This window comes from Leopardus geoffroyi, chromosome B3 (genome assembly GCF_018350155.1).
Source record: "Leopardus geoffroyi isolate Oge1 chromosome B3, O.geoffroyi_Oge1_pat1.0, whole genome shotgun sequence".
NCBI classification, from domain to species: domain Eukaryota; kingdom Metazoa; phylum Chordata; class Mammalia; order Carnivora; family Felidae; genus Leopardus; species Leopardus geoffroyi.
Genome location: NC_059337.1, coordinates 33,775,257 through 33,796,406, shown reverse-complemented (window position 1 = coordinate 33,796,406; position 21,150 = coordinate 33,775,257). Strand labels below are relative to the sequence as shown.

Below are 21,150 nucleotides of genomic sequence, written 5' to 3'. Positions count from 1 at the left end.
GCTCTGGGCTGATGGCTCAGAGACTGGAGCCTGCTTCCGATTCTGTGTCTCCCTCTCTCTCTGCCCCTCCCCCGTTCATGCTCTGTCTCTCTCTGTCTCAAAAATAAATAAATGTTAAAAAAAAATTAAAAAAAAAAAAAGGTAAAGTTGCAATCAGGCACAGGAATTTAAAAATGTGTACCTACATGTGAATATCATCCATCAGGCGTGTCATGCAGAAAGTTCTGCTGGAAAGTTCTTTTCAACACCCAAATGGTCCTCATTCTAACAAGTGATCCTTCACCAAGGAACAAACCTTTGTCATCCTAGTTTGGTAAAACTAGATCTCCACTGTAGGTGTGACCAGGGCAGAGACTAGACCATGACCACTCCTAACCTCTCTTCTCCTGGGTCTCATATTACAAGACCCATTAGCTGTCGCTACTTGCTACATTCATATGGGGCCAAATGGTTATTTCCAGTCCTCCTAAGTCTTCTTCCATCATTATGGGCCCCAGTGACAGTCTAATGGATCCTGGATTCCAGGCAAGGCTTGCAGGGAGGGTCTGTGAACTCCTGGGGTTTGGGACAAAATTGTTGTGTCTGAACAAAGGGACATGTTTCTGGAAAGACAGCATTTCACTTTTATCACATTTTTAATGTAGCCTGTGATTTTCAAAATGATAGGCAACGTAACTTTAGTTTGATCAGCACCAAAATGTGTTGAAAATATAGACTCTGGGGCATCTGGGTGGCTCAGTTGGTTGAGCGACCAACTCTTGATTTTGGCTCAGGTCATGATCCCAGGGTCATGGGATTGAGCCCCACATCAGGCTCCTCACTGAGCATGAAGTCTGCTTGGGATTCTCTCTCTCTCTCTCTCTCTCTCTCTCTCCCTCTGCCTCTCTCTCTCTCTCAAAAAAAAAATATTTATATTTTTATATAAAAATATATATATATTTTATATATATATATATATAACTCATATATATTAAGTTTATCTATTTCTTTTGAGACAGAGAGAGAAAATCCCAAGCAGGCCTCACACTACCAGCACAAAACCAGACACGGGGCTCAATCTCACAAATTGTGAGATCATGACCTGAGCCAAAATCAAGAGTCAGTCACTCAGTTCACTGAGCCACCCAGGTGCCCCTATAGTTATATTTTTTAAAGGCTTTATCTTTTATAGATACACACTGAAACAGTTGTAGATGAAATAATATCTTAGATTTGCTTCAAAATAATCTAGGAGTGAGAGAGGGGAAAGGTATATATGAAATAAGGTTGCCCCATAACCTGGTTAATTGTTGAAGCTGGGTGATGGGTGTGTCCCTAATATATATATATATATATATATATATATATATATATATATATATATAAAACTATTTTTAAATAGCATTTTGTGTGGCCTGGGTTGGTATGGGCAGGTTTTGAGTAATCCAATTAATGTTAACACATAGTAGAAATATTTAAACTTTTTTCTACAGAAGAGAGAAAAAAAATCTGTATAATTGGTTACAGTTATTTGCTCAGGCATACTACCCACACTGCTGCTCCGACCCTAAGTCAGAGACAAAAGGGATGCCAATGAAATGACATACAGTACGATTTTGACAATTATTTAATATACCATTGATGTGCCATGTCAACCCGTGAGGAGGAAAAGAAATTCATGTTTGATTTAAACTAATTCTTTTTTTTTTTTTTTAATTTTTTTTTTTTCAACCTTTATTTATTTTTGGGACAGAGAGAGACAGAGCATGAACAGGGGAGGGGCAGAGAGAGAGGGAGACACAGAACCGGAAACAGGCTCCAGGCTCTGAGCCATCAGCCCAGAGCCCGACGCGGGGCTCGAACTCACGGACCGCGAGATCGTGACCTGGCTGAAGTCGGACGCTTAACCGACTGCGCCACCCAGGCGCCCCTAAACTAATTCTTTACGTGCTTCTTAGTTCAGATTAAAAAAGAAATAGTGCCAACCAGAAATTGACATCTGTTAAAAACAATTCACTATGTGGCAAATCATAAGAGACTCTTAAATACAGAGAACAAACTGAGGGTTGATGGAGGGTGGAGGAGAGGGGAAAATGGGTGTTGGGCATTGAGGAGGGCACTTGTTGGGATGAGCACTGGGTATTATATATAAGCCGATTTGACAATAAATTATATCAAAAAACCCCACAAAATACCAAATATAAAATTAAATTAAATTAAAAATTCACTATGTGATTTTCCAGTGGATATTAGGGAACACTCTTTGTTTTGTTTTGTTTTCATTTTATTTCTTTGAGAGAGAGAGAGAGAGAGAGAGAGGGAGAGAGAGAGTGAGTGTGTGAGTGGGGAGGAGGAGCAGAAAGAGAGAATCCCAAGCAGGGTCCATGCTCAGCCAGGAGCTCGATGCGGGGCTGGATCCCACAACCCTTGGATCATGACCTGAGCCATGATCTGAGCGGAAATCAAGAGTTGAACGCTCAACTGACTGAGCCACCCAGGTAGCCCACAAGGAAACACTCTTTTAGGACTAGGACTTGAAGAGTATATTAATAACCTCCGTGGGTTATTAATAGGATTTTTTAGGGTTTATTTATTTATTTATTTTGAGAAAGAGCGAGCATGGGAGAGGCAGAGAGAGAAGGAAAGAGAGAATCCCAAGCAGGATCCTTGCTGTCAGCACAGAGCCCAATGCAGGGTTTCAATCCCACCAACTGTGAGATCATGACCTGAGCCCAAATCAAGAGTTGGCTGCTTAACCGACTGAACCACCCAGGTGCCCTAACCTCCATGGGTTATTAAAATTCCAGTCCTAATTTATGACCGAGCATTTCTAAACCAATAAAAATGTTTAGCTGTGGTAGGGAGAAGGGAGGAACCAGTGTACCCTGTAGAGGCTTATATTCTTAGGGAAAAAAGCCTTCCTTCTGGAATCTGTGCTGTAGCAGGTAGGTACTCCTTGGGGTGTGTGTGTGGGGGGGGGTATGCAGGGAAGGGGGTGTAGTTACTTCTTATCATATAGGAAGCTCCATTCCCAGGGGCTTCTGCCCTCCCCTCCTCCTTCCTTTCCCATATTAGTAAATACTTGGGGGATTAATCAAAGCTTCAAAGGTTGGTGATAACAGGTGGTGACAGCTTGATGCCCTGCAACCCAGGTGAATAGCAGCACAGTGGCCAAGCCTGACTTCATGCCAAACTTACACTTGGCACCAGAGACGGCTGCAGAATTGTAGGGCTTATTTTCACTTTTTAAGAAAAGAGAAAAGCAAGTTATTTTCTGGTGTCCAAACTCAGACACGGGACAACAAAGTAGAATGCTGTACCATTTTTTATTTCATGGGCTCTTGCGTGTGTGTGTGTATGTATGTGTGTGTGTGTGTGTGTGTGTGTGTGTGTGTATTTATTAAGTAAGTTCTAAGCCCAACATGGGGCTTAAACTCATGACTGAGATCAAGAGTCACATGCTCCATAGGTAGTCATAGCAAAGAAGAAATTATGTGAAGACATAAAATACCTCCGGAAATTGAGGGGAAATTGAGGTTAATTAGCAGAACCACTGAATGACAGCATAGAGAAGGCTCTCAGGGAGCCTACAGTCCAATCTCCTTACCTTATGATGATAGCAAAGCAGACCCAGAGAAGAGGTCTGACTTTTCCCCAAGTATTAGCAAAATAGGAACAGCGTGAGGCTTAGAACTCACTTCTGATTCCCAGAGCAAGAGTCTTCATGCTGGTCTGATAAATATGGTATGTGGCATTCAGGGGCCAAAGCTACAGCTTAACCAGGTTAAGGATGGGGTGGAGCCACCCAAGTAGGCACTGGGAAGAGCTTCAGGGAGGATGGCTGGCATAAACCCGTCTCAGGTACTGCTGACTTTCAACCTCAGGTTGGTTATCTTAGGTGGATGAATTGGCACACAGGTCTTTCTGGTCTGCATTAAACCTTTTGAGGACTTGCCCAAGTTCAGAAACTTGAAAGTAACCTGTAACATCAAGGCATGGATCGGGCCCAGGCTGTTGCCTCTAGGGTATTCAGAAATTTCTCCCTAAGGCAAGTCAGGAAGAACTTGGATTTGGTCCCAACAGAAACTCTCCTGAAGCTCAGTGGCAGCGTCTGTCAGCTTTGCTCCCAGACCTGCCCATTTGCCCCAGAGATGCTCACTGCTTATGTGGCCTTATTGAACTGTAACCTCAAACCTAAGAGTGTCTATCAGCATGGACTGGATTCTAGCCACCATAATCAGAGGACTGTGGAGGGAGGTATATTGGCCCCTCACTGCAGGGTGGGAGGGACACCCTCTACTCCACCTCTCCCTGCAACCCCGCAAATCTTTGAAAGAAGCTGGACTTCAGAATCAGCTAGAGGTGTACATGGGACAAAGACATCACAGATTGTCAGGGCTCTCTCTTATTCTCTAGGAACCTGATCCCTGCAAGGATGGGGCACCCTTAAACAATCATGAGGACAGGGGAGACAGCAAAGCAAATAAGGGCAAATTACAGCTGGGTAGAGACGCATCAACCTCTGAAAACAGGACAGAGGGAGCCCCAAAGCATTCAGCCAGTTCCAAAAATCTGTGTGGGGTGGGCACAGGATTCACACATTCACCCTACCTTCCCCATTGCTAGCTGGCCAGGGAAGTCAGACTGTCCTCCAGAGCTCAGATTGTGGGGCTTGGGACCTGGGCAAGGGCAGGAACTTACAGCTTCATCCACTGCCTCTGTCTTCCCTAAATAATCTCAGCCCGCAGCACCCCAAGACCTCCAGGGGCAGAGGCCACAATTCTTGCTGTCACCTGAAACGCCATCCCCAGACTGCCCAGCCTCCTTGCTCCTTCCCCAGCTGCAAGAACTTTCCTTCCTCCCAAAGCGACTTTGGATCAGATCTCCAGGCTAAGAGACCGGCCCCAGCGCGCCTGGCGCACGGGTGCGGCCGAGTCGTGCTGGGACAGCTCCACGCTGCCGCCTGGGCCGCCTCGGGCCATTGCAATTGCAGACCAGGCTGGGAAAGGAGAGAGGCTGACCCCTCCGAGGGCCAGCAGGAAAGCACCAGACTTTGGGTGAGGAGCAGTCAGGACTAGGGAATCGATCTGGCCGGGGAATGAATGAATGAGTAAATGAATGAACGAACACACGAATGAATGAATAGCTATGGTGTCGGAGACGCGGTAAGAGGCGTCCCAAGGAGGGTGCCTTCCACCATCCTGATGCCGCCGGGACTTCGCTCATCCCCCAGGTACGGAGCGCAGACAGCAGGGCCATCTGTCCCCTAGCCAACACCTCGCAGCCCCCCGGAGGCGCCCGGGCCCGCGCAGCGCAGCTCGGGAGCGGAGCCCAAATTCCGGTGGCCGGGAAGTGCCTGCCCCGCGGGAAGAAGGCACCCAGGCGCAGGGGCTCCCCACGGCCGCTTCGCCCCGCGGGGAAGCGTTCCCTCGCGGCGGTCCCCGGAGCCCCGAGCCCAGCCCGCTGGCCGCAGCCCCTTACCTGCCCGCCTCGGCGGCCTCACCCCGGCTCAGAGCGGTCATCGCGGCGCCTCCAGCCAGCGCCGGTGACCGCGCGGCCAGATCCGGCGCCTGCCTGCCCGCCTCCGCCCCGAGGGCCCGCCTCCGCCCGCCCATTGGCTGTTGGGCGGGACCGCCCCGCCCATTGGCCGTTACTCCCTCCTGAACGCCGCGAGCTTTGCGCAGATTCTAAGGCTCCCACTTCCCGACCTGCAAGTCTCGGTGGCCAGGCCTCGGTTTGCACCTTCTGCTCCCCAGAGCGCAGGCCTTGGGTCCCCTCCAGGGTCTTCCTCTTCAGCCCTACCCGTCTCGGAGCTCGGTGCCCTCTGCAGCAACCTCCTCCCGACCTCCTCCAAACCCTCCCTGACTCTGAGCTCCAGGGCAGGTTTCAGCGTCTCCCCACAGCAGCTAAGGGACAGGAGCAGGGAACGAGGTATTTTGAACTGTTTGAACCGCATAGTCGGGCAGTCAGGGAGCTTTCATGCTTTTCCCAGAGTTGGGTCCTACGGAGGGACTGAAGATGGCCAGAGATCAAGTGGGGAAGCAAGACAAGGCAGAGTGGGGCGATGTGACAGTTACCTGGGCCTTGGGAATGGGGCCAAAGCCCTATCCCATCTTACCTGGCCTGCAGCACCCTTCCCTCCTCCCACTAGGTAGGGCTTGGTTCTTAGAAGTGGTCTGGAGGGGTAAGATTCAGTTCCATTTCCAAACCCGTCTCCACCCCTCGGTGCTTTGTCAAGGGGGTAAGACATTGGCAAACAGAAGGGGACAAAGGGAACCCAGAGGTAAATATTCTGGAAACTGGGAGCCGTAGCTGGTGTGTTCCTACAGTACCCTTACATTAGAGGCCTCTGCTGCACAAGACATAAGGGGAGGTGCAGGGCAATGGCCACATCACTCAGTTTACCCACCAGAGCAGGAGGGAGGGGCCCTTGTTGCTGCCCTCTCCTCTTTGGTCCAAATAAACCAATAAAATGTCCCCAGCTGTTTTAAGAAACCCAGCTACCACCACTTCCTCAGGGTGCCTGAGGATAAGGGGTAACCTGTATCCTCGACAGCTACTGCCTTCCCAGCACCTCTGCATCCCGCAGAGAAGATGGCAGGTAACCTGGGTCATCACACAGGAGCAACCATCAGGGCGCAAGGCCCTTACCATTTTCACCCTCAGAGGACAGGGTTCACCACCACACACACACCCTCCCCCCCCCACCCCCCATCAGAAAAGAGAGGAAACCGGTACTTCAGCTGTTGTTTATTGACACAGGTAGGCTCTATAGCAATAGGCTGGGAGGTGGCTGCAGTAGTGGGGAAAATGGAGGGTGGGGGGCGTGTTTGCCTGCAACAGCTGAGTGGAGTGTAGGAACACAAGTGCACAATGCACGACAAGGGGAGCCTGAGGGGGATGGGGGAGCAAGGAAGGGCCCGGGCCAGTCTCCTTAAACTGGAACCACTGCCCTATGCCACAACTCTTGCTGGCGGTCTCTCGATGCCAGGCCAGGGGTGGGAGTTGTCTGGGTATCCATTTTCTATAGGAACTGAATGGAATACACAAAAAGGAGATGCAGCAGCGGTTGCCCTCTGTTAAGCTCTGGGGCTTCCAGTCCTGCAAACTCCCTTCATCCCTGGCTTGGGTGGGGTCACATGATGTGCAACCCAGCTCTGAGTTACCTCACCCAAACAGGGTCTTAAAAAAAGAGTCAGGTTTCAGAGGCATTAATCTTCTTCCCTAGCATCCCAGCCCACCAGTGCCACACTACAACCCCCAAGTGAGCACTACAAGCATTGCTGGCCTAATGGATGGGTTGGGGGAAGGGGATGGGACGGGGCTGGAGAAGGGGGCTCTTGGGGCCTGTCATGGCACAGGCACTACACGCATGGTATTGGTGAAGCCGGAACCAGGGCGCCACCCGGTCAGCACAATGACCACATCTCCCTTCTTGAAGAAGCCTCGGGCCTTGCCTAAAGGAAGAGAAGAAAGGTTGGTGAGTAAAAGCCAAGCCAGGCAGATGTGCACCTGGCTGACGGCCCCGCAGCCAGAGGGAGCAAGCAGGGCTGGCTCATCATTACTTCCTTACACCACAAGGTGGCGCAAGCATCACAGCCCAGGCAAAGGGGATGCATGAGGGAGGCCCAGATATTTCCTTAACAATCAAAGAGAGTTGGCAGGGACCTTTGGACATCACTCATTTTATACTCTAGAGGGTGTAGAGCCTTCCCCAAAGTCAGAGCTAGTTGCTTCCGCTCATCCATTGACATCTTACTTTTATCAGGGACAAAGGTCATGAGTACATAATCCGTGTGTATGACACCCAGCAGTGTTTGAGCTCTAATTTTTTTTTAGCCCTCAGTAATAAGCAGATGCCAAAGAGCAGATAACCCTGACTATCCAGGATCCTTTGCTTTGGGCCCCACGCTGGAAGACAGTGAGAGGCAGTGGGCAACTGAGCCCCAAAACTCCAAAGGCTCCTCTTCCCTCCTGGGCTCAGCCCAGAACTTGAGGGAATGGGATGGAGGTTCAGAGAACATTCCCAAGAAGACAGCCAGGGCTCTTGCACACCCTAAGGTCAGCATGTTCCCCTTTCTGTAGGATCCCAGGGACACCAGCGCTCAAGCATCCTCCCCACCCCTCCAAGCTCTAGCCCTTGCTCCCAGCCACGCACCAACATTCATGGCCAAGTTCACCCGAAGGTCCACATCCTCAGCCCAGGCCTCCTGCACTGGGTCCTTACACACCACAGGGAAGATGCCGCGGTACAGGTGGGCCTGGCGGGCAGTCTGGTGATTCCGAGTCACAGCAATGATGGGGGCGCGGGGGCGGTATCTGGCCACCTGGTGAGCAGACCTGAGACAGGATGATGGACGGGCAAGAGAGACCATTAAACAGTGTTCCGGGAGCCTCCCAGGAAGCCCTGGAGAGCCTTCAGCAACAGCTCACCCTCTAATCCAACTCACTATTGCCAGCCTATGACCCTTCCATTTTAGCATCTGCTCCCAAAGCCGGGGCAGACCCTCATCCTGTATCTTCCACAGCACGTACTACACTTCTTCTACTACAACATCTCTAGCTTTGCTACCCACTTGCCTTCCTCGGGCCCCAGGGTCATACCAGCCCAGCATGGTCAGTCTCACCCTATCACCCGACATGCCCCATAGCTGGCAGAACCCCCTCCTCTGAACTTTTCCATTCTGGCACAGATACAGCCCTGCCCAACCTCACCAGCACCCATCTGTCTCGCTGCCAACAACAGCTATAAGCCAAGCAGCATGTGAATAGCACCTGACTCTTGACATCTGCAAAGAACAGGAGCAGAGCCCACCATCCCCCCTGGGACTCTGCAACATAAGCCTTCCCTACTGCTGTGCCCTTTCCCCAGCCCACATGGCCCCCAAGTCCCTGAAACAGTCCCAGCAACTGGGCTCTAGAGCCAACCCTGAGTATGTAAGCAAGGCTTAGAAATCTGGGTGTTACCCAGGAGGCAAGACCAGGAGATGGGAAGGTTAGTGCCAGTGGGTCTGCCCGTGAAGGCTATGGAGGGTTGGGGGGCCCCCTGAGCCCTGAGGCCAGGTGCTTCCTGGATCATGGACACTGCACACTTGGGTTGCAGATGTCTCTCAGGAGTTGAGGTGGGCCTGCTTGCAGGAGGCACTGGGCCTCAGAGGACAAACTGTAAGGACACTCAACAGGTGTCCAGGAAACTTAAGCCATGTCACAGCAGAGAATGCCCTGCTAAAGACCTGGCCCCCATACAAGGCTTTCAGAGGAGCAAGTGCTGAAGTCGGGACTAGTAAGGGTGAAATCCCAGAAGACTGGAGCTAAAAATAGCCAAATAGCAAAGGATGGACCTTTTCACAAAGGTCAACCCTAATGGTTGGTGCTGTTTATCCCAAGCCCTCTGCCGAGGGAGTCTGCACAGATCTCATGTCCTGCTTCTACAGAAAGCCCCACCTGCCACTCCTCAGTGCATGGGGACCGCCTGATCTGCTCCCCCCCCCGCCCCCTCCAAAAAACCCTCGTGGCCCTAGGGTCAGGGATGGGGAGCACACTCCCAGACTGGGGCAGTGACACAGGCTAATTCAATCTCCCGGACTAGGAAAAGATCTCAAGGCCAAGGCCAAACACAGGCCTCTGCATGGCACCAGAGAGCCAGCAAGACATCACGGTGACCTTTCCTGGTGCTGAACCCACTTGCCTTTGGGGCTCAAAGACCGACAGGGACAGGTGCACCAACCAAACAGCATGTCAGCGAACAGCACTAATTTCCCAAACTGACCTTTTAAAGAGTACACAGTAATTGGAATGAACAAAATGGCCATCTACTTTTTAAAAAGATTAGCTTTTAGATATGAAAGAACCACTTGTAGTCAGTCTATCTGTAGTTCTATGATTAAGTCTCTGGTTTCTCTGGAGGAGGTAAACTTGCTTTGGAGCCAAATGATCCAGCGCCACTTAGGAGGGCTGCCTGGAATCCTCTGGGCCCTGGTGGCAGGCAGAGGGGTCTTACCTTGGCTCAGTGCCATCTGAGCCCTGTTCAATGCGCTGCTCTCAGGACACCCGAGAGAGGTGTCCCCGAGCAGGGCATCCCCAGGGCACCGCCACCACCTCCTACCTGCCAGACTTGGTGAGGACGATTATGGCCCCACTGCAGCACTTGAACGAGGCCTCCACGGCGCCCACGGCGGCGGCTTCGGTGGGGTCGCTGGTAATGGGCGCCAGGCGGCGGAGTTCCTCAAATAATTGCAAGTGGTAGATGGCAGCCTCTGCCTCACGGGCAATCTAGGGGAGCAACATCCGTCCAGAGGGACGAGAGGGGGACAGAGCTTTGTCAGAGCTGTGTCACAACGGGAGAGGGTGAGGAAGAGTCGCACAGACAGCTGGTGAGGAACGTGTCCCTGGACGCGTGGCCAAGAGGAGCCCAACTACTAGAGATGCTGAGCCGAGCGACATCAAGACTCACAGGAACTAGTCCTTCGCCAGGTGCCTGTGACATCCACTGTGCCTACTGAGCCAAAGGACCCTTTGATCCTGCCCTGCCCTGACCTCCCTGGCTGGCTTCCTGTAGACGAGAAGAGGGCTGGGCCCTAGCAGTCTTCCAGATCGGCTGGAGCGAGAGGCTGGTTATCCTACAGAGTTACCTGCCCTTGGGGCCCTACCTGCCAGACTCCGTCAGAACTATCAAAGCTGCTGCTAAACACTTATAAGAAGCCTCCACGCTGCCCATGGCCATGGCTTCCATGAGGTCTGTGGAGTGGCTTGAGCCTCGCACAAGTTCTTCAAACAGCTTGCGGTGGAACATGGCTGCCTCAGCCTCACGAGCTATCTGTAAGGTTTGGAGGGGGAGGAGAGGCAAGGAAGAGGGAAGGAGGAGGGAAAAAAACGAGAGACAACACATGGAAAGACAGAATGGGGAATTAATCAGAGGAAGGTAACCTTAGGTTAATTGGCTAAATCTGTCCTTCAGGCAGACGCAAAGAGGCAGCATGATGAAAGCCCAACTGCTCAGGGATGGGTGGAGAATTTCTAGCACCAATTGCTGCTGCTTCCCCTCCAAGAGAGGAAAAATCGGTTCTTCCATTCTGGAAGGATTTGTTCAGTGGGGGTGGGGGTAGAGAGAGACAACACGGCAGCAGGCTCTAGCACCTCGGCACAGAAACATGCCCAGGCTGGGCCCACGCCACTCCCTGGCAGGACTTGACCATGCTGCCTCATGACACAGCTTATGGGAAGAAACAGGCCCTCCCTCCTCACATGGCTGTCTGGTTACCACAAGGCTCCTCCATGGGCTTCCATGCACACACAGAGCATTTGCTTGGCTTCAGGCACAGGGCTGCTGCTACGAGCCTTTCCAAACGCCCTGCACGCTGAACACCGTGGGAAAGCTGGGGTCAGACAGAGCCAACGCCACACAGCTTCACCGTGTTCCAAGCACGAAGGTGGAGAAATGGCAGATTTGTGAGGGTCACACTGAACAGCCATGTGAAGAGACAGATGGCCTGTGGAAGCACACAGGTAAGTTTAAGATGACATTTGATTATTAACATGTAAGGATTACCACAGTCATGAGAAAGCCATTCAGTTATTCACAGACCACCTGCTCAGATAACATCAAAAATTAGAAAATTTAAGCTTCAGAAGATTATAAATGCAACCAGCAGCATCTTAGAGAATGATGCGGGAGGGGAGAATCAGTAATAACATCTCATTAATTGGACAGTATGTATAAGCAGGCATGTGGCAGGATTTACTAGGTTACAGGTTTTATTTCTCTGAGAATTGGGTGCATGCAGCCCAAAGATGAGGAGACATGAACAGGAAACAGAACCATACCTGGTACTGCCTAGCCCTTAGTCATGGGTCATTCATTGCCTCAGACACAAGAGAAAGCAGTGAGCAGCTGCAAGAAGCTATTAGCCAGTGTTAACTGAGGACATGGAAAGGAGAAGCCTGCACCACCTAGCCCAGACCCCATAACTCATCTTCTGAGCAGTGCCATCCAAGCCCTGCAGTTCCCTCTAAGGTGTCTGTCTGTTCACAGGGAAGACTGGGGGTATGGAAAAGCAGAACTGGAATTCAGAGGCCAGAGCCTGATTCTTAGCCTCTGCCCCCAATACAGGCCCCTAATGGAGACATGGCTTTATCTCCTGCTAGATAAAGCACTGCAATGCAGGAGAACACTGGCTCTGGAGACAGCAGATCTGGATACAAACTGAGGCTTTATCATCATGTAATCGTCATCTATCAGCTGGGCTGACATCTATCACACAGAGGATATGAAGACTCCATCAATCTGTACTACCTAATAACTAGACACACAGGAAAGGAGGAAAGGAAGGTTTTTTGGAGGGGGTGTTGCTTAAATTTGGTGCAGGGGAGGGTGTGTCACACAAAGGGCATGAGGATCCTTTGCTGACAGGAAGGTTAAAAAAAAAACCCACTTCAGAATTAGAGGCAAGTTCGCTGAGCTCCACATACATCATGAGCACTGACGTGGGGCTGTTGTTGAGAAAGTGAACCTACAGCACTCAGTTCTCCCTGGCCTGAGAAGCCCTGGTAACTGAAGCCTGGGCGGACTCTTGAGCAAGTCTAGAGCTGGACCAGACAAGGCAGAGGAACGGAGAAGCAGCCCAGCAGCGGGTCACGGCTGAGCCAAAGAGCCTTGAAGAGCCAGCTCAAAGAAGAGCCGCGTCCAGGACTCCTCCGGATGCTCGATGCAGGCCCAGCAGGCCCAGCCCTCCTCCTGCCTCTATTTGTGGACCTGCTGCCAGTCACTAAACCCCACATTTTAGCCTGAGGCATGTGCAGCAGCTCAGCAAAGCAGGCCCGGCTGCAGGCGCCATGCAAGGAGAGCTCGGTCACCACCCCCAAGCACACCCGGGGCCCCGGGGGTGGGGAGGGGGTGGCACCTGATGTGGAACAGGTGGGGAATCAAATGGACCCCAAACAGATCGGCTGAGAACAGGAGCCTATGGCTTTTTCCAGAATGGGACAGAGATACTCAGGGGTCCTTCGGGCTGTCCAGAGGAAAACTACAAGTAATCTTAGTACCTGAACCAAGGGATGGACTCACAGCCTTGAAGCCAGAAGTGAAGTGCGCTCTAATGGAGGACGCCTCCAGAGCAGAGGAAAGAGGAGGGAGTGTGGGCAGGGAAGGCAGAGGAGGAAAAAACCCAACGTACCCCTCTCCCCAGCACACACCTCTTCACTCTTATTGTGACTTATAGAGGATCATCAAAGACTGAGGGCCCAGACGCCTAAAAGGTGTCACTCTGTACCAGAGCTTGCCTCCACCCTGGGCCCGGCCTGAGCCCGCGGAGAGGGGGAGACTCGAAAACTCACCAGGTGCTGCATGCGAACAGCCTCCAGGGGGTAGTCCCCTTTGGCGGTCTCTCCAGAAAGCATGATACAGTCGGCTCCATCCAAGACCGCATTGGCCACATCACTGCCCTCAGCCCTGGTGGGACGGGGCTTCTTGATCATGCTCTCCAGCATCTGGGAGGGGGACAGGGCATGAGTGAGATGCAGCCTCGGCAGCCTTCAGAGATGAAGGTCTACCAGCTAACCCCCTGGATACGTGTCTGCACATGAGGGGAAGGAAGGGTGTGTGTGTGTTTGAGAGACATGGGGCAGGCCCTGGGGAGAGCCCAGGTGGCCTCCCTGTAAGCGTAGGAGAGCAGGGAGAGGCACATGCCTGCGTCGCACAGATGACAGGCTTCCCAGCTCGGTTGCACCTCCCAATCATCATCTTCTGAGCAAGGAAGACCTTCTCTGCAGGAATCTCAATGCCTAGATCACCACGAGCCACCATGATCCCATCGCTGGCTTCCAGGATTTCATCAAACCTGACAGAGAGGTTAGGAAGAGAGAGAGGTTACATGGAACAAGGCCACAACTGCATTAATTACTGCACACAGGAAGTTCTCCTGGGTTCTATGACCTCATCACGTGTACAAAGAGGCGACGGGGTGTTCCAGGTACCTTAGCCGCTCCCCAAAGTAGGCTAACACTTGCCCTGGCTTCTTCAGCACTAGCATGAGAACTTCACTGAAGGGGCAGGGAGGAGAGCAAGGTTTCCTCCAAAGCCCTGTAGGCTCATTTCCTCTCCACCTGCACCTCAAGGCCCCCTCTTAAGGCATCTCTCTACCGTCTCCACTCTAGCTAGCACTTCCAAGGCAGAAAGAGAACCCGAGGCCAAGTGACTGCTCACGACATAAAGGTCCTTGGCCAGAAGGGCTGCTCCTTGGGGCGCCTGGGTGGCGCAGTCGGTTAAGCGTCCGACTTCAGCCAGGTCACGATCTCGCGGTCCGTGAGTTCGAGCCCCGCGTCGGGCTCTGGGCTGATGGCTCAGAGCCTGGAGCCTGTTTCCAATTCTGTGTCTCCCTCTCTCTCTGCCCCTCCCCCGTTCATGCTCTGTCTCTCTCTGTCCCAAAAATAAATAAACGTTGAAAAAAAATTAAAAAAAAAAAAAAAAACAAAAAAAAAAAGAAGGGCTGCTCCTTGAGGTGGCCCCCTCCCAACGTGCTGAAGGCAAGAATAGCTGTGGCTCTGCCTGGTCTGTGGCCAGGGTCAGCGAGCATCCATGGCTCATCAGGATGGCAGGATCCCAGTACAAAGGACGTCTATGCAAAGTTAAGGATGGCAAGGTCAAACAGTGGGCGGGGCCACTCCACCCACCCTCCCCAAGTACATGCCTAATCCACACAAGTAGGTCTAGGGTTTTAGCTGTGCCGGCTTATGTTCCTAGCAGGGAGCTGGAGAGGAACAGAGGTCACGGAGCTGGTCATACCCACTCGGCTCAACCTGGGGAATACGAGGGAGGTGGTGAAACGGAGCTGGGACCATCTAATACACCTGGAGAGGCACATGCTTTCCTCCAGGAAGCTGGTAACATTCCAGAGCCCAAACATCAGGCCAGCTGCTTTCTAAGCGAAGATAAGGACACCACGAGCTTCCACATGCCTCCCAAGTGAGGGGCTAAAAAGGGCCCCTTCCTCAGGGCCTGCTATCTTCCTTCTGTTGTGAAAAAATGGTGGTGTAGGTGGGGGGGTGGAGGGGCAATGTCCCCTTATTCCGGCAAACATAGGTAGTGCTCCTTATTAGGAGGACAGCATAATGGCCCTTGACCTGTGAGCAGTGACCCTGTCCACTCCCAACGCTGGTCCCTGGGCCTGTGGAACAGTATCAATCACCACTGGGAAGCACCAGCATGCCCATCACCTGGGAAGATATATACGTATTTTTTTTTAAATACCAATGCCTTGGGGCACCTTCGGACTCAGTCCGAAGAGCCGTGCGACTCTTGGTCTCAGGGTTGTGGGTTTGAGCCCCAAGCTGGGTGTAGAGACTGTATACATACATGCATGAATAAAAATAACCAATGCCTTTCATTCTCCCCGCTTAAGAAGGACTCCATGGGTCTGGCCTAAGCTAGGGAGTCTGCATTCTGATAGGCTGGTCACCAGGTTTGGGAACTGGATATTTCACAGGATATAGCCTTTTCGGAAAGTGCGGGGTGGGGGAGGGGTTGGGGCTGAAGGAGGCAGGAGACAGAACGGGGGGGGGGGGGGCACTTACCTCCGAACCCCCTCATGATTCTCGATTTTGCTGATTATCTTGATGTTCTTTCCTTTTTCTCCCAGGACCTTTCTAACTTCATGGACATCAGATGCCTTGCGGATGAAAGATGCAAACACCATATCTACATCCTGCTCTACCCCAAATTTCAGATCCTGGATGTCCTTTTCTGACACAGCAGGCAAGTCCACAGCAGCCCCAGGAAGGTTCACACCCTTCTTGCTCCCCAGGGAGCCACCATTCTCCACCTCTGTCACCAGGAAGTCAGCACCTGTGTAAAACAGAGTGGGGGGGGGGGGAGGGGCAGAGCAATGAGGGCACAATATCTTCAACAGGAAGCAGGCTCTCTCCAGTATAGTGAACTGAAAGCAGTACATTGTGGGCACTGGAGCCATATGTCCAGAAGTCAAATACCACCTCACTAATTGTATAATCTTGGGCAAGGCAACTAACCTCTCTGTGCCTCAGTTTCCTCACCTGTTATATAGGGATAACAGTATCTGATACTCATAAGACTGTTTTAAAATTTACACAGATTATCGTGTAAAATGCTTAGGACCAGTGCCGGACACTTAAATATCAGCTATCATCCCCAAGTATACTAGAGTCCTGCACATATCATATTGACGGAAGACAGAAAGCAGAAAGGCTTTCTAACAGTGAGGATGGATTAAAAAAAAATTCTCGTATCTCCTAAAAGCACGATTAAGTTGAAGTCTGTTTTAAAAAACAACATAAGGAATTATAGAGGAACCTGGGTGGCTCAGCCGATTAAGCGTCCAACTTTGGCTCAGGTGGTGATGATCTCATGGTTTGTGAGTTCAAGCCCTGCATCGGGCTCTGACGGCGTGGAGCCTGCTTGGGATTCTGTCTGTCTGTCTGTCTGCCCCTCCCCCACTTGCTCTCTCTCACAAAATAAATAACTTAGGAAAAAAAAAAAGAGGAATTCCTGAGAATAGACTTAATCTTGCTGTCAGCCAAACAAACTTCCCGTGTTCCTTGTGTTAAAGGAAATGTAAAGAATGGGAGATGGTTTTAGACAATGAGATGCTGACTCCAGTACCTTTCTCCTTCACCAACAGAGAGATAAGCCCATCGTCCACGTAGACCTTGCTGCCCACTTCCACCACCTTGCAAATGTTCTTGTAGTCCAGCCACAGGACGTTCTCATCACATTTTTCCATGTAGGCATTGTCCAAGGTGATCTTGAGAGTGGCTCCTTTCTTCAGCTCCACCTCTGCGGTGCCACTCTACAGACAAAACAGTTTACTGCCATGAGTCCAGCCCTCATGGCAGGAAAAGAAAAGTTCTTTCCTCTTGGGAAAAACGCTCAAATCTCAGCCAGAAGTACAATAAAGCGTCTGGCTTTGGGAATAAATGATCTTCTTCTCAGACTTATCTCAAAGAAGTCATCCAGGAAAAACCTACAACGTTTTAGTCACACTATTTAATGACAGGGGAAAAGGGATGAAGAGAGGCTTGGAACTAGGTTTTTAAGAGTAAAAAAGCTTCCTCTCTGGTATCATTTCTTAGCAAAGTACATCAAATCAACATCGTTTACAGCGATGAATAGAACTCTCCTTTCTAGATCTAAACTAAGGAACATGGCCTCCGAGCAGGGCACAGACATGGCCCTCCAGAGCCCACCGCCCCCTGTACCTTCCCTGTCCCCACTCCCGGTGATACTTACACCCTTGATGAGCCCAGTTCGGATCTCAGGTCCTTTGGTGTCCAGGGCCACAGCAACTGGCCGGTAACGAATGGGGTCAGAAGCAAAGCTTTCCGTGGCTGCACGCACATTCTTGATGGTCTCAGCATGGTACTGGGGGTAAGGAAGGAGAATGATGGGTGTCCTCCCACATGAGGAGCTAGCCCCAGAACTGAAGTTGATCCCTCAAGGAAAAGCCTTGGATGTTCCAGACCCCTGCCTTCTTTGGCTAGCCTCAGTGTCACCCATTCACTGAGCACCCTCAACCTTACCTCAATCCCCTTGGTTTCTGCCCACTTCTTCCACAGCACTAACTCGCTCATGGGCAAATCTTAGTTTAGAACACTGCCACCAAAACCCACTATAGGTATGGTGTAAGCACATCTCAACATAAAAGAAGCGTGTCTTATTTTCTCTAGGACCTAGGAATTACTCTCCCTTGGCAAATAAAACAGGCAACTGGAATAAAAGACCTTGCACTTATGTGTGCACAGTGCTGGTCCGGCAATCAGTGTCAGATTCTGATAGATTTGGCAATTCTGAGCTTTTTCCTCTACTGATTCCAAGTACAATTCAAACTCCAGAGTTATTTACTTAAGCTTACAATGGCCAAGCTACACAACTCATTGCTAAGGTCCGGCAGACCTGGTTTTTACAATCACTTTCCGGAGCAGTCTAGGGAAAGGTGGGAATATGCCTCTCTCTGAACTAAATGCCCTGGCTTCCATCTTTTTCCTAAGCCCTTTCTTTTTTCCAATTGTTGCTGCCATCTGACTAAAAGGAGACTCAAAGCCAAGATGTCAAAAGTGCTTAGTATAATCAACAGGACACTGCTGATAATAGAAGCACCCAATTCAGCACTTTGCAGGCCTTGTCCTTCAGCCACCCGGTCCAGGAGAGTAGCACCCACAAGGAGGCTGGAGGGGAGCCGGAACAAGGACAGTGCTGCCAGAAGCTTGTGTCTGAAAATCTTCAGCTTCTAATTATGCTATCTAATGAGGACCAATGGCTGTTTTCTGGGGGCAGAGGCCCTTATTCTAAGTTATAAAAATTTCTTTCTATTGCTGACTCACAATAAAAACAATAGAGAATAGAATATAGAGATAGAATAGAATATAGAGATAATGGGTGTTTCATATGGTCAAATCCCTTTTCCTCGGAGCTGATGTGTGGCGTAAAAGAATCCATTAAGTATTTAGAACAGAGATGAACAACAGTAATTACTTAATAATTGTTACCTAGCATTACCATCATCTTCTATTGACCATTCTATTTCATCCAATATGCACTTTGTGTTTGGTCATGAGGCAGGGCATTCTTTTAGTAGACAACTGGATTTGGCTGTGAAGTTTTATTTGTGCTTTCTGCCTCTAAGGGAACAAGCCTCGTGTGCTAACCTGTCTGGTTCGGGTACTGTCCTTGGCTCATCTTACTGTCAGGGTGTGCTGATTTCAAAGAACATACTGGGAAGACTTCTGTACTTCTCTAGGCTCTGGGACAGTGTGACAGAGGATCTAACTGCTCCTTCAAGGCAGTCAGAAGGAAGTCATCGAAGTCATTTAGGCCTGGTGTTCTGAACCAGAGCTAATGGCCACATTTTCAATTTCTTCAGGCTGTTCATCTATTTATGTTTTCTACATCTTGGATATTACCTTTTCTTGGAAAAGAGTCAAGTTCATCTCAATGTATAGAAATTAAAGTAGAAGTCTTTTTATGACTTTCAAACTCTCTTCTAATACACAGGAAATATTCCCTTCTCCTACTCTTTTTTTTTTTTTTGTGCATCCTGATTCTTGACCAGGTTTTCCAGAAGTTTCTGTGCTACAGAGGTGTTTTGGTTTGTCCAATTTAGTTTTTATTTCATGAAGTTATGCTTTTAAATCAATGCTTTCCCTTCACCATTTTTAGATTATTTGGTTACTAGTATTTTAACTATTTCATTTACTTTCATTAGGACTTTTGTTTTCTGGTAAGTACATTTAAGTCTGTGTTAAGACTTAAAGTTTCCACAAAAAAATATGCCAGAGGATATGGCCTATATAATTTCCATTTTATGGAACTTGAGGGGTGGGTTTTGGTGGCCTAATAAATTTTAAAATCCTAAGCATTTTAAATAAATATGTGTTTTGGTCTTGAGTGGACATAAAGTCATCTATTTATATACATACCAATAAGATTATTAGATCTTATATTATTAGGTCTTATATATCTAGTTATCTTTTGGTACACTGCTGGAAGGTGTACTGAAGTCTTCCGCTAGGGCTGTGGTTTTGCTGGATGTTAACAAGTGGTAAAGAAGTCCATCAGTTAATACTGTCCTTGTGGAAGATTCTAAATTTAGGTTGTTTAAAAGTCAGTATCACTGGGACCACATGTTCAGTAAGAACACATCTTGCCCAGGTGAACTGCTACAAGTGGGGTTAGGGAGACTGGCAAAAAGATAAGATGCAGATAGTAGATGGCCCTCTGTTAGAGGGAGAGAAAACAATTTCAATGTTCTGTTTTAAAAGAGTACTTAAAAACTGTCAAGAGCTGGGAAAGCATGCCATAGCATCTAGTCAAACTTGCATGTGAAGTAAGAGCTCTGACATGCAGTCAAAACTAAAACTGTTTACGTTACATTATGTAATATTAAATTATATAACTATATATAATATTAGAACAATTTCAGATGAGCCAAAACCCTGATCCCAGAGACAACCTTATCCTGGTCAAAAACCGCAGAATGAACCCACTAGAGAGACTTGGGGGGTGTTTTGTTGTTGCTGGGTTTTTTTTAAGTCCCAATTCTAACTTAGGAATAAGAGTCAAAGCAGAGGTTATCTCCAAATGCGTCTTGTGGTTTAAAAAGACCAAAATCCCTGAGCCAGCCCATGTCCAGCAGGTGCAGTAGAGAGCACGCAGCCTTGCCATTTCAGAGCTGCAGTGGTGTTATTTTACTGGACGGAAGAGGCCACAAGCCTAGTTAAAGGTCAACTTCTTAAAATCTATTTCTGCTTCTTCTGCTACACAGAGGAGACCCTGGCACGGTCCAGGAGCAGGGATCAATAGTGAACCAATCCCCACTGGTATCTTTAGCTCTGTCTTTGGGCTAAGCTAACACTTGCAGGAATTCCTAGGGACTTCCGCCAAGGACCCCGACATCGGAAAATTACAGAATGTCACCACAGACCTGTCTTAACCTGCCTAAAGTGCCGGCTGAGCACAGTTCCTCTGAACTTGGTCAGGCCTCCATGACATTTGGAAGCTGGCCGCCTGCCAGGCCATAGGCTGTTTATGGAACACGGGCTACGGAACTCACGATGGAGAGTCTCACGTTTCCAGAAAGGAGAAATTCGCCTCTTGGACTGTACTTCCTGAGGCTTTATTTTTAGTCTAAACTTAACACCAGCTTCCAAATGCCAGAGGGCAACCCCTTACCACTTGCCCTTACAGGGTAGCATTTTCCTTTTTCTAAACAGAAGAGTGAGGGGAGTTTGGCCCATCCATTACTTTCGTACCAATGCCAGTATGAAATCTCATGGCTTATGAGTAAGGCTGATGGTTTTTAAAAGGAACTGTATGTCAGGGAACCTCAATTCCTCCCTCAAAATGAGTTTGGGAACAGAAGCAGGCAGGAATGGAGCACTTCCCAGAAGCTAGGTAAAGCCTCTGTCCACAGGTCAAGTCAACTCATAAACAGCCTCAGCACAAATACATTCTTACCACGCTGCTGGAGAAGTGTGCAGACTTTATTTTAATGTACCAGAGCCCCTGGGAAGACACAGGCCAGGAACACAATGTTGATGAAAGGGGGTATTATATGCCAAGAAGTATTAGTGCATTAGACTCAGTCCTTAACTTACAATAAGGACTTCTCCTGTACCTGCTCAGTTATCTTGGTCTAACCTAGGCCA

General features: G+C 49.7%; 2 protein-coding genes across 15 annotated transcripts in view; both read right to left on the bottom strand.

The window, feature by feature from the left end:
• The window catches only part of GRAMD2A (GRAM domain containing 2A), a 33,663-nt gene extending 28,082 nt beyond the window's left edge, over positions 1-5,581 (bottom strand). For 2 of the 3 annotated variants that reach the window (XM_045449193.1, XM_045449194.1), the window contains exon 1: positions 5,461-5,581. In XM_045449193.1, the coding sequence (XP_045305149.1) occupies positions 5,461-5,501 (41 nt within the window). In that variant the 5' untranslated portion in view covers positions 5,502-5,581. The remainder of the gene's footprint in view (positions 1-5,460) is intronic. The other variant, XM_045449195.1, reaches the window with a different exon arrangement.
• Positions 5,582-6,714: 1,133 nt separating this feature from the next.
• Positions 6,715-21,150, bottom strand: part of LOC123582754 (protein mono-ADP-ribosyltransferase PARP6) — a 61,989-nt gene continuing 47,553 nt past the window's right edge. For 10 of the 12 annotated variants that reach the window (XM_045449179.1, XM_045449178.1, XM_045449176.1 and 7 more), the window contains 8 exons: positions 17,237-17,368; positions 16,610-16,796; positions 15,547-15,817; positions 13,664-13,814; positions 13,312-13,464; positions 10,085-10,251; positions 8,138-8,319; positions 6,715-7,436 (listed from right to left, as the gene is read on the bottom strand). In XM_045449179.1, coding sequence (XP_045305135.1) covers positions 7,330-7,436; positions 8,138-8,319; positions 10,085-10,251; positions 13,312-13,464; positions 13,664-13,814; positions 15,547-15,817; positions 16,610-16,796; positions 17,237-17,368 — 1,350 coding nt within the window. In that variant the 3' untranslated portion in view covers positions 6,715-7,329. Of the gene's footprint in view, positions 7,437-8,137; positions 8,320-10,084; positions 10,252-10,628; positions 10,796-13,311; positions 13,465-13,663; positions 13,815-15,546; positions 15,818-16,609; positions 16,797-17,236; positions 17,369-21,150 lie in introns of all 12 variants that reach the window. The other 2 variants (XM_045449177.1, XM_045449192.1) reach the window with 1 other exon arrangement.